General features: G+C 27.9%; 2 protein-coding genes across 2 annotated transcripts; one reads left to right on the top strand and one right to left on the bottom strand.

Annotated features, from left to right (window-relative positions):
- Window positions 1–7329: 7329 nt before the first annotated feature.
- On the bottom strand, window positions 7330–9953 carry LOC8283159 (UPF0496 protein At1g20180). The gene is made up of 2 exons (XM_015722471.2): window positions 8944–9953; window positions 7330–8740 (listed from the first exon to the last, which is right to left on the bottom strand). Exons 1-2 carry the CDS (start codon window positions 8978–8980, stop codon window positions 7689–7691), a joined length of 1089 nt encoding a protein of 362 aa, XP_015577957.1. The 5' UTR covers window positions 8981–9953; the 3' UTR covers window positions 7330–7688.
- A 1315-nt stretch (window positions 9954–11268) lies between these two features.
- On the top strand, window positions 11269–17031 carry LOC8283158 (G-box-binding factor 4). The gene is made up of 4 exons (XM_002524245.4): window positions 11269–12684; window positions 12786–12857; window positions 14621–14650; window positions 16506–17031. Exons 1-4 carry the CDS (start codon window positions 11893–11895, stop codon window positions 16584–16586), a joined length of 975 nt encoding a protein of 324 aa, XP_002524291.2. The 5' UTR covers window positions 11269–11892; the 3' UTR covers window positions 16587–17031.
- The last annotated feature ends 295 nt before the right edge of the window (window positions 17032–17326 follow it).

Below are 17326 nucleotides of genomic sequence, written 5' to 3'. Positions count from 1 at the left end.
TGCGACTTCCGAGAAGGAAAGATATATTTTTTTAAGAAAAAAGGTTGAAATTGTTTATTGTATTTTAAAAATGAATAAAAATAAATTATAAAAAGAAAATTAGATTTTGTATTGCATGTTAGACAACGTAAAATTCGCAGCATAAATTGTCTGGACGACTATTTTATTTTTTTACAAACAATATTTTGTCTAAAAAGAATTACAGTCTTAAAGCTTTATGTTATGAAAATAAATATACATTTAAAAATAAATAAATTAGTACGATATCTGAAATTATATAAAATATATAAATTAATTTTATTTTTATTTTTTAATAATATATTAAATCTCTTTTAAGATGTAACTTAATTATCTTTTAACTCTTTTATCGAAATTTTAAAAAATATTCTAATAACTAAAGTATAATAATTTTAATATATTAAAATAGCTCTCCAAGTGTGTTACTATTTTTCTCATTAATTATGATATAATATATTAATAGATTTTTTAGTTTATAAATTAAAATTATTTTTTATCTTTTATTAACTAATGAAATGTATTAACATAATAAATTAAATTATAATAAAACATTATAAAAATTTTAAATTTCTTACAAATAACTATAGTAATAACTTTACCAAAACAGATTATGATAATAAATTTTTTGATAATTAATTATAAATTATAAAAAATAAGGTGAATGAAATAAATTTATTATGATATATTTTTAAAACTAAATTAAATATTCTATATTAATTTCTTATAATTTATTAAAATTTAGTAAATTTAATAAATTTAGTTTTATAATTACAATATAATCAATAAAGTTACAAGTTTCTATTTACAAATTGTATATACAATATATAATACTAATTTTTTAATTTTATAATTATAATTCTTTTAAATGATAAAAATATAATCGCATATTTTTTACTAAGTTTTATAATTAATATTAAATATAATTATATTTATAATTTATAATTAAATTATTATAATTATAATTTATTTTAAATATATAATAAAGTTTTAAAAAAATATTTTTTAAAATTTTATAAATTTGATATATAGTAATTTTAATATGATGAAAAGGTCATAATAATTTTAATATAGTATAGGGGTCATAGTAATTTATCTCATAAAGGTAAATCGTATTTTAATTATATTAACAAGAAATAAATAATATATTAAATTAAACCTTAAGGAGGTCATAATGTATTGTTGAAAAATAGAAAATCGACTTATATCTCTCATATAACCTTGGAGGGTTGGCAGTAATCCTTAAAAATATAATATAGTAAAATACTAATAATCAATTTTCACTCTAATGCTATTTACCGTAATTTAATTAATAGAATATTAAATCTTACTCAACTCAAAAATTTAAATTTAAAATTTTACTTATTTGTATTATATTCTATTGAAATCCATAAAATTTATTTACAAATTTAAAGTTTATATATTTTGAATAAAGTCAAAAGTAAGTTAGAATTCTACATAATTAAATTTATGTAAAATTGATTATAGCTAAATTAAGTTCTAACAAAATAAATAAAATTTTAATTTTACATTAGTTTGTTAATATATTTTATAACATCAAAATATCTCTTTCATTTTTCAAAACGAGAATATCTATTTCAACATTATTATTTTATTTTATTTTTTTCTGTTATGTTTTTTCTAAATTAAAATAAATATTTAAAATAGATTTCAACCGAATATAGCATTAATTTTATTATCATATTCAAGTTCAACTCTATCTATAATTGAATGTATTTTAGTTCAATTTAGTTTAAGTAATATTATCATTAATAAGAAAATTAGTAACCTTAGATCAAAGATTAAATAAAATTGTTCGAATAGACACTTTGATCAAGGATACTTAAACAAAACAATTTTATTTTACTTGTTTAAATTGGTAAGTTTCTCAAATTAACTATTCTAAAATTAGTATTTAGCTCAATTTTGTAATTTCAATTACATAAATTTGAAAATTTATCTAATGAAATTCTTATAAAATAAATTTAATTAATTTATAATTGGACTTGACTTATTTACATCTTTATTCAACACTAATTAATAATTATCTATATACAAATTTTGTATATCATTTTCATTTTAAATTTATTTTCTTACTTTCTTTTGTTATTTTTATTGGATTAAAGAACAAGTTTTGACTAGAAAGAACCTTAAGACACACTAGCAAGTTGTGTTAAACTATGTACAAATGGTTTGTGAATTTCCTTATTTCTCATAAAATTAATGTGAAACGGAATTGGGATCTCAATAGAAAAGTTTTAAGTATTTTCATAAAATTCATGTGAAGGAAAATTGGTACTAAAATGGAAAGTTTGAAGCCGTCAAGTTGAAATTTGATACTTAAAACCATATTTAGAGAAATATTAATAAGATATAGAATTAAAATTTTATTATAATCTAATTATTTACCCACCTGATACAAAAATGTTATTATTATACAATTTATAAAATTTTAAATTAGATTTTTTATTTAAAAATTTTTATATACTTAAAACTTAACTAACACTAAATTTAATATAAATAACAGTTCAATAAAATATATAATTGACAATACATTATATAAAACGCAAAAATTTATTAATACATTAATTATATTTATATAATTTAATAAAAATTACAATCAATATCTTGTTTTTAGAATAAGTAATCATTGTGTGATTAGAATAGTAATTTATTTGTTATTATATTAATTATATTTTTTTAGTATTGTAATCAATTATTTAATAAAATATTATAATAATTACTGAATTGATCATATATTGTAATATTAATATAATAAGTCAAATAAACATAGAAATTGCGTTAATTCTTTTTATCTATATGTAAGCTAAACATACAAATTAAAAACATTAACTTATTTGTCAAAAATATCTTCTTTTAGCTCATATGTCTCATAAAAAAATGACTTTTTATTGATTAGAATTATATACTCTTTTGGTCTAAAAAATAGTTCATTTTAGAGTTATAAGACTTTTTTAGTTATTTTCCTTAATTTTCTATTATTTTTTGAAATTTTTTTATCGAATTCTCTACAAAAGATTATAATTTTAAAATATAAAATGTAAAAATTAATTTGCATTTGCGAATATTTATGCCATTAAAGAAGGATATTTTTTTAATTATTTACCAAATTAATCATTAAAAAAAACCTATACTCTAAGACTGACTAAAAAAAAACGGCTAGAGAGTGTTTAAATAAAATACTTAACACTAACTTATTTTGATTCTTAGAATCACAATATAATTTTGTATACTTTCTAAATTGTTTTATAATCTAAAGGCACTACTAATATTTATGATTAGGGATTAAGATGATACTCAAACCTAAAGAAAGAAGAAGGGTAGTTACTGTATCAAATAATTAAAGTAAAAAGTATAAAAATATTTTTAAACTTATTACAAAAATCTTAATTAAATTTTTCTTTTCAGGGCTACGATGTAAGTTAAATAAAAAAGAAAAAATGGCTTTCTCTCTCTCTCACGTGATATAGATGTGAATTTAAAATATTCAAAACAGTTATTATTTACGCTCTCAGAATAATAAAACCCTTATACTTAATGATATTTTAGACAATGTCAACATTAAGAGTTAATTGGACATTTTGTAAACGTTAATGGATTTAGTTGAGCTAAAAAAAGATAAAAATTTAATTGAACTTTTTATAAAAGTTAATAGATTTAATTGAATTAAAAAAATAAAAAATTAATTAAATATTTTATAAAAATTAATAAAATTTATTTGAGCTAAAGAAAATATGAAAACTTAATTAAATTTTTTTAATAACTTCATGGGCATTTTCTAATAAAAATAGAAGGGTAGTTATTGCATCAAACAATTAAGGAAGGAATCTTTTTGTATCCAGCCGCGCTTTTGCTGGCTACACCTTTACAACACGGTTAAGTCACATTTATCAAACTAATTTATTTTATTAATTAAATATTTATGTGATTGAAATTAGTTTTTATTTTTATTTATTTTTATTTTTATTTTCAAATCTAAAAATGTATTTCAATTGTTGGGTTTGGAATTAAAAAATAGACTACTATGATTAAATATAATTTCAAATAAATATTCAGATAATATTTTAAAAATTAAAATATTTTTATTGACTATGTATAAAAAATAGATAAATATTATATAATAATAATAATAATAATAATAATTTGACGTTTTAGATGTATATTTCAGGTTGATCTGAATTTTAAATTTATTTTTATTCAATTATTACTTGTAATGAAATAAATTGTAAGTAAAATATATGCACTTAACCACTCACCATTAGTAGATTCTATTAAAAAAAATATTATTGAGTATCTTATAAGAATTATGCTTTTGTTATCTTTGAATAAAATCCTTAATTAAACCATACAACATCCACATTCAAAGGAATATTCAGAAAAAAAAAAAAGTATCTATCTACTGTTTGTCTTTTTTCTTTTGGCTCCTTTTTTGCAATGAAAAAAAATAAAATATATCTTTTTTATTTTCTTTCTCCTCAGTGTTTGGACGTTTTTCCTTTTTGTCTTCTTTCTTTATTAGGCCAATATTATTTGCTAGTGATTCAAATACACCAATATTATAATCATTTATTTTAACTCTTTTTAGTCGCTAAATGTAATAAATTCTTATAAAATTTTTGTCTTCTTTTAGCTCATTGTGGTTAAATACATGTGAGAGGCCAATTCTCTTTTATCTCACCAATTGCATTATCTCTTTCTTTTTTATTTATATTTTCTAAATTTTTTATTCATTAAAAAGTCAATGGCCATAGATTACGTAATAAAAATAGTTATTTTTTTATATTCATAATAAAAATAATAACACATTTAATATATAAAAAACTTTGAACTTGAAATCTCTTACTCTTAATAATAAACACGCTTGCAACCTGAGCATTTCTAATTTCTAATTTCTAAATTAATTGGGATGGATATGAAATTTACATTTTCAACTATGTTATGCTAAAGACAAAAGTTATTACATTATCAAATTTGGAAAATTTTGGATCAATCCAAGTAAGTAGCACAGCTATGGTAAGATCTAAATAATTTTATGAAATATATTTTATGATATTTACATATTATCAATCCTAGTTGTATATAAAATTTATTCATATTATTATCATACATATGTAAATCAAATTAACTATATTTAAATTTTAGGTTGAATAAAGGGAAAAAATAAAATAAAATAAAATAATCTTATACTTGAAATGAATCCAAATAAAAACGCGAGTCTACATTTTCAAAAGGGCATTCATATCCCATATATTAATACCTTGAGATAGCTTCCCACCTGAACTCGTGTTCAGGGAATTAAAGAAATTAATTCCTTTAAAGAAAGAGAGAGTGACAAAATAATTTAATTATTATTTAAGAACAGAAAAAAAAATAAAATTGTGGTGCTAACTTGCAAGTTATATATTTTCATTGGAAATAGCCTCTAAAAATAGTTCAACTTTCATAAATCATAATCATATTATGGACAATTATATATGTAGCATAAATTAATTATTTTGTCTTATTCTTAGTATCTAGTCACCATTTGGAATTAACAAAATCATCCATACCACCAGGAATTATAAGAGAAAAATAATATAAAATCTATATAAGGCAAAAAAGAAACGAACGAGATCAGAATATAGGTAGGATTTCGGGTCCGATAAGAAAAAAAAAATCTCAAGTTCTCTGTTTTCTTTCATACGGCTAAGCGCAAGTATCAAGTAGAATTGATTTAAACACAAGGGTAGACAAAGAACACAAAAGAAAGGAATGACGTGAGCGATAACTCTATGTTTGCTAGGGCGAGCCTTGATAAGTCCGTAAATTTTTTGAAATAGCATAAGTTGATGTCCTGATGAATTCTCTGTATTTTATTTTCATCACACAAAATATTATTAGTTGTAAGAAAATAAATGATATTACAAAAAAATAATTAATTTTATAAATTTAATATTTTATAAAAAATTGACAAATGTAGAAAATACTAAAAAAATTTAGAATTGTGAAATATATTACTAAATTATGAAAGATAATAATTTTTTATATTTTTTCTCTAAACTAAACTAATTTCTTCTACATTAATAGGAGTTCTTTTCTTTGATTTACTTGAAATTTGATATAGAAAAAAATCTATTGATCGACAAAGCGATTATTTCATACTATTATTCTTAGTCTTTGTTTAAATTTAAATATAAAACAACAAGTTTATAATATCAAACTTTATATGAGACATTTTTGCTTTTTAAAACAAAAAAATATGTGACGTTTTAGGCTCTATAACTAATTTGATGAACTTTAGACATCCTAATTTATCATTTCATTGTAAAAGAAATGATCTTGAGACATTTAAATATTGGTTTATTGTGAAGAAGAATGTCTTGAACTAATTTATAAAAACCAATTCTTAAAGTATGCCTAAGGTGATCAAGTATTGATCTTTTCATGATTGTTAAATCAATAAGGTGCGTATGCAGTAATATAGTGTTAGTTTAGTCTCAACGTCCTTTCTAATCGAAGATTACAAATTTCTCATAGGATTTTTACGAATGTGTTTCTACTTTAATCTCAACATTTAACTGCCCATATTTTCAGTTAATTGACAGTAAAATTCCGTTCAAATAATTAATTGAGGATTTATAGATAAAAGGTCATGAATGATTTTTTATTATGAATCATGGATCATATGATATTCTATTTTTTTATTATTTTATAAAAGATAAATTATTATTATTATTATTAATATTAATAGTGGTGGATAATTTTTTTTTAAAATTTTATACCTTTTTTTAATTCAAACACAAATAAAAATTTTAAACTAGTTCATCAGTTTAATAATTTTGATTAAATTAGAAGAATTATAAATAAGAATGTAAATAAGTCGAGTCAAGCTGAGTTTTTAATTTCTAAACTCAGCTTGCATAAAATTGATTGAGTTCGAGATCAACTCAAATTTGATAATTTTTTTTATTTCAGAGCTTGAATTTAAATTTAATAACTTTGACCTCTAAAAAAAAAAGGACTAATTTTAAGATGGATAAAATAGATATTATCAGCTTAAGACTAAGAGAGTAATAAACAAGAAATAAACTAAAAAGAGGGGAATAAAATAATGTTATTTTGTCTTGAATAAACAAATAATTTAGTGATAATCATTGCAAGGAAATTGGAAGAGATGTAAAGCAAAGCAATATAAGGATAGTTCCAGTGGCATTCAAGTAAAATGATTCCAAACCCAATGTCTTTCTCATGGGCTAATACAAATAAAACCCCATGCTCACTTTCACTCATCCCATGCCCAAAGGACACCACATCTCTTCTTCTTCTTCTTCTTCTCTCTCTGTCTCTCCATGGATACAGCCACAATGTACAGAGCTACCGTGCTATTAGCGCTACTTTGCTCCACCTTCCATGTTGCATTCTCTGTCACCGACGGTAAGCACCATCATCAATACATAAATCTCTTTAAGTATCATATGAGTAATGATCTAACTTTCTAAATTTAAATTTAAGATTTTTATAAAATATCAATCTCTATTAGAAGAGAAATTAAAGAATGTTACTTGTATATATATTAATGTACAAAAAGAATATATTAATGAAAATATATAATAAAGTGCTGTACAGAAAGCTTAGTTGGATGCAGTTTTATAATATGTAACTGCTATCTCTAACTAACTAACACTTTTTGAATCTGTCATTTCCTTAACAACTAAAGCTCTTGCTCTGTTGATAGTTAAAAGGCAAAGATAAACATGTTCTTCAAGCTCTTCTACTTGTTTCCTAAACCCAGTATCACTTTTCTTTAGTTCCTTCATTACTTGCAGAGAGAACTTATCATCTTCTCTCCTTTCTAAACAGAACTGAATCATTGCCTTGTTGTGTTCAACCTCATCATGAAGCCTCGCAACAAGTCTACTCATTGTATCAAAATCCCTATTCAATATGTAAGTTCCTTTTGCTGCCACATCAAGTTGCTGCCCAATTTGCCTGAGAATCCCACTTCTCATAAACCTCAAACTCATCAGCTTTTTCTTGAACCCTTTAACAGGAAAGCTGAAAATTGCTGGCCCCATTACTAGAGCAGTAAGAGTATGTGCTGCTATAACAATTGCTGATATTGCAATCAGTCCGCAGGCTGCTGTTATGCATACTCCACTTGCCTTGTTGATACATGTTATCAACCTTATCTTTCTTCCCACCTTTTTCCTTTTCGATTTTAGGTGGTGCAGTACGGATGAATACTTGTCATTAATCAGCTTGAAGTCATTCTTGTCAGGAGTAGAAAATGGATTCCTTTGGATGATGAATGAGTTCAGCTTCGAGACAATCAACTTCACTTTCTCCGGGGAGTAATCATCGATAGTACTGTCGATTGCTCCTCGAATAAATTCGTAGTTTGATTGGATTTGGTTTATGTTTTTGAGGAGGTGACTGCAAATTTTTGAAGCCTCAGCGCTTAACTCAAAGTACTTAAGCATTAGGGCTTTGAGCTCAGGTATTTTTGAGAAAGTAGCTGATTCAAGAATTGCAGGTATAGCTTCTTGACCTGGTTCAAGGAGAACTTCAGAGAATTTGTGATGGCAGAGAGATGGAAATGGTGATTCGTTTACTAGGGTTTGAGCTTTGGTGAAGAAATCAACATAAGATTGTGTTCTTAATGCACTAACATATTCCTCATTTACATTCAAGCTTTCACGACCATCTCTGATCAGTTCCTTCCCATCTAAAACAAGATACAAAAGTTTCTATGTTAATCATATATATATTTGCAGAGTCCTTAAGAATCACTCATGACAACCTTTGATCACTCCAAGTACTAATTAAAAGACATTTTTGCTTGTGAACCTTTCCAAGCTATATATATTAATAGAGATTCAGATAAATATACAACTAAGTTCTTTTAACATGATGAGCAAGAAAACATACCTTTTCTGATACTTGAAGATCTAAATTTGGTCCACATGGATTCGATCTTAATAACTTCTTAAATAATAATAATAATAATAATAATAATAATAATAAGAAGAAGAAGAAGAAGAAGAAGAAGAAGAAGAGCAAAGATTGATGATAAGACTAGCTACAATTGAGATATATATGAATAGCTGTCAATCACTTTTCAATGGAAGAGAGAAAATATAAACAGTATGTCTCATGATCACACGTCTCCAACTTAGGTTTCCTTAATAAACACAAGCTCTAAGGTTGATGAAGAGTGAAGGGCTTTAATGGGCAAATCCTAGGATTTGGTTGTCCATTAATTGATGCAACTTTGCCCTTATAAATAAGCCTCTAAAAGGCATCTTTAAAGCATTGTATTTTACGTTTTCCTTTTCTTGATAGTCCTTATCTAACAAAAGAGAGCAAGAAAGAAAGCAAAAGGAAAAAAGAGGATTGAAGAGAGAGAACTTTTATATTTGTTCCAAATTGTTTGCGAGCCATATTTAAGGCCAAATTTGCTGAAGAGGTCTCCTTCTCTTCAGGATCTTTATTGCATATGGTAGGGCTGCTTTCCTTCATTTTTCTTTTCTTTTCTTCCTTTACATCTTTTGTTTTTATGTTGTTATAATATAGAACTGTATGCTTGTCTTTATATTGTTCCATAGTTTATAATTTAGCACACAGTTTTAAATTTATAATGCATATAGTTATACCTATATATACATCATTACCGGATCAATAATTTCTTGCGAATAATTTGACAATAAAAGATTGAACTTAAGAGTTGTTAATTTCTAAACACACAGTATAAAACACGAATAATATAAAAATAATAATGACGGATGAAAGTGAAAATAGCTAAATCTTTATGAATCAAAATTTTACTTTTTCTAGAATTTATAATCATATAATTTTCAATCTTAAAAAAAAAAACACATCTAAAATTATATTCAAAAAACAAAATCACACAATTTCTCAGTAAAATTATAGAAAGCTTATCTCTAATTATCTCACTTCAACTTGACTTAGAAGTAGAAGTTAAATGAAAGAAATGGTGCATGGATATAATTACGTATGCATAATTTAGATTGGTGCGAATATATATGTAATTGATTAATTAGTATGATACTTAAGAAAGCAATAATATAAGCTTAAAATTATCCAAATCAAGCCCTACAAGATACTCAACCCATTAGGGATAAAAGAGTGTATCTTGTCTCTTTTTATTTTTGTGTCTATGGGTGAGCAGTTGAGGATGGATTATGTTTCCCTCTCTCTCAAACACATATAGAAAGCCATTTTTCCTTCTTGATTTAGGGTTCTTGAGTTAAGATTTAGATAGTTTTTTCTCCTTTTTTTTTTTTTATATGAATCCGAGCGAGCGAGTATAAGAAATATTTTCATTAGTATGTATAAAAGATATTTTTTATTTTTATTGTTTTTATCTTCTTTCTTTCTTTCTTCTTCTTATTCTTCTTTAAAGCTTTTAATTAATACTAAATATGTGCTAACTAAATCCACATCCAGCAAGGCAATATTATACCCAAATGTATAAGATAAAAAGGGAAGAAAAGAATGAATATAAAGAAATGAGAAGAAATCAATACAAACAAAACTTCTAATTACATAAAGAAGTGAACAATAACGTGAGTAAAGCATGGATGCAAAGATTATATACAACCTTCACTAGCTAGCTAACTTAATTAAGCTTATCAATATATAACTTATGTACAAAGAAACCCAAAACTATATATTATATCTTTTTAAATAAAAAGACGAGCTACTTAGTTAAGTTGTTATATAAATATATACAGGTGGCTATAACAGCTAGCTATATAGTTTCATTATTTAATATTTATTTTTCCTCTTTTTTATTATTATTATATGTAAATGTATATTTGTTTATTTTTGAAAGAACAATGTACATATAGTTTGTAACGTCTAAGAATCTTTCGACTCCCGCTACTCTAAAGATTTGTTAGGGTACAATTTGCCTGTCTTATGGAGATACATAAGATCACATTGTTCTAGTAAGCATATGGGGAACGCAAAGCAGATACGTCATCGTATTATTGGGTCCCATTTTTGCTCAAACTAAAATCAATTTTATTTTTATATATATATTTATCTAGACTTCATATAGAATGAGATTTTTACGAATAATAAAATATTATTTTAAGAATTTTAGCATAATTTTATATTTAAAATTTAAATTCAAACACTAAATTAAACTATAAAAAATTACTACCATTTTATTTATATGGTTTTGGAGGAAATCAAATGAATTTTATAATATATATATTTTTTTGTTGAAAATATAGGGGCTCCAAAAGAAGATTAAATGGGCTTGATAAAGCCTATATTTTGTATGACAGGCTAGACGCTGAGGGAGCCCATAAAAGATATAGACAAGGCCATATTCAATCTAAGCCCAGTAAAAATGTCTACCAACCGCATACAGCAGAAGGGACAACAGTGATTCCAATCCCTTCACCAAATCAATCATCAATCACTTAAAAAGTTCCAGCAATCATACGGCCTTTGCTGCACTTTAAATCGCATCGCATCGCATCACATCTGATCTCATCTCTCTCACCCTCCCTCCAATCATATGAAAACTCACCAAAATGCCGCCAGTCGCTCTATCTTTTCCCCCAACCCCGAGAAACAAGAACGAGTCAAACAACGCGCCCACGCGCCATCGCGCCTAGTCTCCTTGATCCCAACAGAGGAGTAGTAACAAAAGTAACAAACCCAAAACCCAAAATCCCCCAACCGAAAATTATAATCCCCAAACCCTCACAGTCATTCATACATAACAATAATTCAGTTCCAAATTTTTATTTTTTATTTTTTATTTCTTAAGAAAAAAAAAGGAAAAAGAAAAAGGAATTTGAAAATTGAAGAAATTTTACGAGCTAACTGTAAAGTCCTGAAATGGCGTCGTCCAAAGTAATGGCGTCGTCTAAACCAAAATCTTCGGATCTGACGGCACCTACCACTCGATCTCGACGCCCTTCTTCTTCTTCTTCTTCTGATCAAGTTAAAAACCTCAGTTACAACTTCAATTCAACAACAACAGCTGCATCATTAGTGACACCATCGTCATCAACGATGACAGTGGACGGAATCATACGCAGCAGCAACAACAACAACAGCAACATATATTCAACTCCAGCTCCAATACCAACAACAGCTGATTCAACTCTCCTCGACGCGCAAATTACCCTAATTGACAACCCTACCCCTCCTCCACCACCTCAAATGGAAACTAGTACCGCCGCTATTAGTCAGAGTAATAAAACGGTGGACGATGTTTGGAGAGAAATTGTATCCGGAAGAAAAGAGATGAAGGAAGAACAGCCTGATGAAATGATGACGCTGGAAGATTTTCTCGCTAAAGCCGGTGCTGTTGATGTTGTTGAGGATGAGGATTTAGATGATGAGGTTAAGATGCCGTTGCCTTTGCCGTCGCCGTTGAGTAGTGGTGGAATGTATGCCTTTGATAGTCCGGTTTCTGTTCCCCAGGCTAGTAATGCATTTCAGATTTTGGATAAAGTTGAGGGTTCGATTGTTGCCTTTGGAAATGGGGGTAATACTGGTGGTGGTGGAAGAGGGAAAAGAGGGAGGAGTGTGGTAATGGAACCCTTAGATAAGGCCGCGCAACAGAGACAAAGGAGGATGATTAAGAATAGAGAGTCTGCTGCTAGGTCTAGAGAGAGAAAGCAAGTGAGTGTGGTTATTAATAGTTAAACTTTGTGGCTTTTGATTGAAGTTAGTTTTTTTTTCTTAAAGTCCAATTCTTTTTTTTACCTTTTGTTGTTTTATAGGCTTATCAAGTGGAATTGGAGTCTTTGGCTGTAAGGTTAGAGGAGGAGAATGAGCAGATGTTGAAAGAGAAGGTAAACTTAAATAGTTTTAATTGCTTTAGAGATTAAGGAAACAAAATAGAAGAAAAATATTGGATTTTAAATTGTTTTGCTACGAGTTGGTTACACTTCTAGCTTTGTGAGTCATGGAGATGGTTATGTTATAAACAGTCTTTTCGTTTTTGCAGTTAGATTAACTTTGTATGTTATGTCAGTGTTTCAACTTTCTGTTGTCTACGATATGGGCTTTTGGTTAGGTTATTTCCTATTAAAATGGTCTCTTAGGGCATATTTAACATGAGTTCCCAACCTCTTACTGATTAAAGGAAATGGCTTTAAAACTAGTGATTCGTCATTACTGATCAACTACTTACAGTCAAGGTACAGGGAAAACAATATTTGTAGTTCCCACCACTTTGAAGGACAGTGTGATAGCAATTCAAGTAATTAGTATACCATTTTTTGTATTATTAGCTTTTTCCTAAGCTTTCTAAACTCATCAGTTTGATGTCATTTCACTGTAATCTGTATTTTTAGTGGGCTACATTGTAAAAGTCGTCAGTGGCAAGACACTGGAACACTTCTGGTGGATATGAATTTTCAGATTACTCAATCTGGTTGTATATTTAAATTTAACCATTAATGGCACAATTACATCAAGAAATCAACAACTATTGCCCACAATCAGACAGTTCCTTATTGTAACTGCTTTGTGCTGGCTGCCTAAACTGATCCATCTTATCTTGTTCTCATGTCATTCAATAGAGATCTTATATATCAAAGTAGTTCTTTAGCATGTTCTTCATTTTCCTTTGTTTTTTTTCTCCTTTTGGTCTTTCTTTATTATGTTAAAGTACTTTTGGCTCTATATATGAAGTAATGGAATATTGTGAATTTCTTAAATTGTTGGACTCAATAATGAGAATATTTAAAATCTTTGTTCTACAAATCAGATCAATTGTCCCTGTTTTAGCTGCATGCACTTGTCTGTTTCATACTGCTTAATTGTGTTGCTTTTTCTCTTCTAGATGCTGCTTGTAGCTATCTGAACTATTGAAAATGGCACGAATGGTGCCATGTTGATTCATAGATTTTCTTTTGTAGTTGGTGGTATAACACTTATACTATGGTTGCTGTACCTTATTTCTTTTTAACTGCTTCTTTGATTCCCACCACTATTCTCTTCCCCACTTTTCTCTTTAATTTGCTCATTGACCAACTCTACATTTCAAGTCAGACTGGTAAAGTTTTCATAGAGATGCCCTTCTTGGCAATTACATATCTTATATCACTTCTCTGAAAGAAAATGTTCAAAAAGCATATGCCAAGGCTCAGTTATAAAAATAGCTTAGGTTTATGCTTTTCTGTTGAATAACTTACTTCCCATCTATGGAAGCCATTGCATAATGGAGCATAGAGCAAATTAGCTTTGCTTGCTTTATTTTATTACTTAATGTCTTGAATTGGTGTCATTCAAATGATGACAGTTTGCATTCAACATATCTGAAGTAGTTTATAGTTGGTATTTGACAGGCAATTTCTTTATATTATGAAATTTGTTCCATCAAGCAAATACAATTGCTATGTGCCTTTCATTTCTCCTCTTGCCTTGCATATATGTTAGTTTTCAACAAGTATGAAAAGATTATCCGATAATTTGTCTAGTACTAGTTTTGTAATCTCTATGTTATTGCTCTGCTCTATTGACGTTTTGGGCATAATGGTGATTTACTTCTACATTTTATCAGCAAATTATGCATGCATTTTCTTGTTTTAACAAAGAAATTGTTGTGCAGGAAGAGAGGACAAGAGAAAGGTTTAAACAGGTACTTGTTTTATCATGAATTCTGATGATATTTTTCTTTTGGCAATGCATGAATGACTGCATTAATAGGGTAGATGTGTTCAAAGCTAGAATAGATAATTGAAGACAGGAAAAGCCCTGGTTTGAGACTATTCAAGTTTTTATTTAACTGTGATGGAGGACTGGCTAAAGTATTGGATTATTAGGCATTGACCATTAAAACAAATTGAGAATCAAGGGAGAAAAGGGAGAAAGAAGCCCACATACTTTGACTTTTGGAGGATACCGTTTGCGACTGTAGATTTTGTTTGTCTATCACAAGAGGTGCAATAGATGCCTGTGTTTCTAATTGATGCCTGATTAAAGTTATTCTGGGTGGTTGTTTTTCTGCAACACTGTGGACCTGGGGCTGACTGAGTTCCACAAGGATGCGTATGTGTGGTGTGTTTTCACACGTTTCATAAGATAAATGCAAATATCATAGCTTATTCTTGAAGTACTGAGAACTATATAGACTCCTTGTTTTTAGAGCTTGAGATCTTTCCCATGTTATAATGGAATCCCGAGACAAACTTTTTATCCTCGGATATATCTAAAGAGCAAAATGGAATGGTGGGATTACATTTTGCATCTGATTTTTGACAGATGAACTTAAAGAATGATGGGAAGGGCTAGATTTGTTTGGCACAACATGCCTTATTGAAATATTGGTACTAGACAGTTTATTCCAGTGTCTCTGAATCTTCCATCATAATGGGTAGGTTTGGATGAGGTTCTGTAGATGACCATCAGAGCCAGAGGCAAGTCCTATTGGTTTTGTTTGTCACATGAAAGGATGTATAGAGCTCATAATGTTCTGAAGCTTAAACCTTTTAGAGCTTTTGTAGCCGAAGAAATTGGAAAACAATCACCGCCCAAGAACTTTTAGCAAAGGCAAAACGAAAATTGTACACCCTTTACCGGAATATTGTGGAAATAACTTAGATATAGAAGGCTAGAACCAGATTCATGAATCATAAAATAACGCAAGAAGATAAATTAGCTTGGAAACTTCAATACTGAAATATTATCAATGTACGAGCCCCTTCCTTATGGAATAAGTTGTTTTATCTTTGTAGGTACAAAAGGGAATTTTGTTAATTGAAGTATCAACTCTGAATTATTCTTACAAATGCAATAAGGAATTTGGTTTAGTTCTTAGTGAGTTTGAATAATAGAAATGATTTTGAACGGGTTACAAGTGGAATATGCTAGGTAATTATTGCTTGGTTCGAACTCCAAACATTATCCTTTAGGGTCATATATGAAGTTGACCAATTGAGATTGGCAAACATCTGCAAGTAATTGTATGATGCTGTATGAATTAGAGCTCGAAAACATATAAAAACCCTTGAAAGAACCAATAAATAAATATAAAAAATAAGCTAGAATTGTGGGCAAAATCAAGATACGTTGTCGCATGAAGTTCTTCTGGTTTCTTTGTGCATAAGATCTTCTGAAACCGTCTTAGTTCAACTATATATGTTTTTCAAAGAGTAGCATATTATTTTTCTCTTTGTAAAATTAGAAGAACAAAATTTTGGAGATCAGTGGAATTATGGTGGGACTTAAATATAAAGGTAGAATGCCATTTATTTGTTCCATTTTTTCTGGATGATTTCTTCATATGTAGTAGTTCCATGGCAAGCTTTGATGCACAAAATAATTACTCAAATTTCATGACGTGTTTCTTAAATAAATTGTTATTATTATTTATTCTTTGTCATGGTTTAATGGATTTCACCATATCTAAAAACAAGATAATCATGAAACTGTTGGAGAAGAATTAGGGATGATAAAGCATAAAGTATTTGTTTATACATTTTTTTTCCCTGCAGCTTATGGAGAAAGTGGTGCCTGTTGTGGAGAAGAAAAGACCGCGTCGTATGCTTCGGAGAGTAAACAGCACGCAGTGGTAGATTTATGTGCTCAAGGTGTGGGATGGAAGACACATACCCTTAACATGGAGAGGAATTAATAGTTGTTTTGTTAATTAAAAATTTATTTTTCATTTCTATTAGGTGTTTGAACCCGATTGTTATCTGAGAGCAATCGTGGTTTATGATAAAAGGGGGCAAGAGAAAAAAAAAAAAAAAAAAGAAACAGAGGGATTGAATTGAAGGAAAATTCCTTCTTGACTTGAGTAGGAGAGCTCCATCATATATGGTAAGATGGATGGCAGAAAGTCTTTTAGTTTATTTATGTAGCTAGCAGGTAATGCAATACAAAAACCTTTGTTTCTCCTGATTGCTATGCTATTTATATGGGTGAGAAGAGGGTTTCTGGACTGGAACACTGTATTTATGTTTTGTCTACTTATGATTAGGGCTGCAAATGAATCAAGCCATTTACAAAGAGCTTCGATCTTCTGGGTCGAGTGTATATATACGAGCGTTTAAGCTCATTATAAAAAGGAATGATTCGATCAATTCGGTTAGGCTCGCAACCAGCTTGTTTAGGCTCAATTGATGGCATATGTAAGTTAATAAAGTCTAATACTAATGAAGTGAGATTATTTAATAAAAACTCAATTAATAACTATTTTTCTATCTGAAACTCGAGTATTGTGAGAATTATGACCATTTTCTTTTTGCTTTTTTATATTTGAGTTGTGTATTTTATGTATGTTCAATAGGATATGTAATTTTTTTCTATAATA

Source organism: Ricinus communis, chromosome 2, assembly GCF_019578655.1.
Source record: "Ricinus communis isolate WT05 ecotype wild-type chromosome 2, ASM1957865v1, whole genome shotgun sequence".
Lineage (NCBI taxonomy): Eukaryota > Viridiplantae > Streptophyta > Magnoliopsida > Malpighiales > Euphorbiaceae > Ricinus > Ricinus communis.
This window is presented reverse-complemented; position numbering and strand designations above follow the sequence as displayed.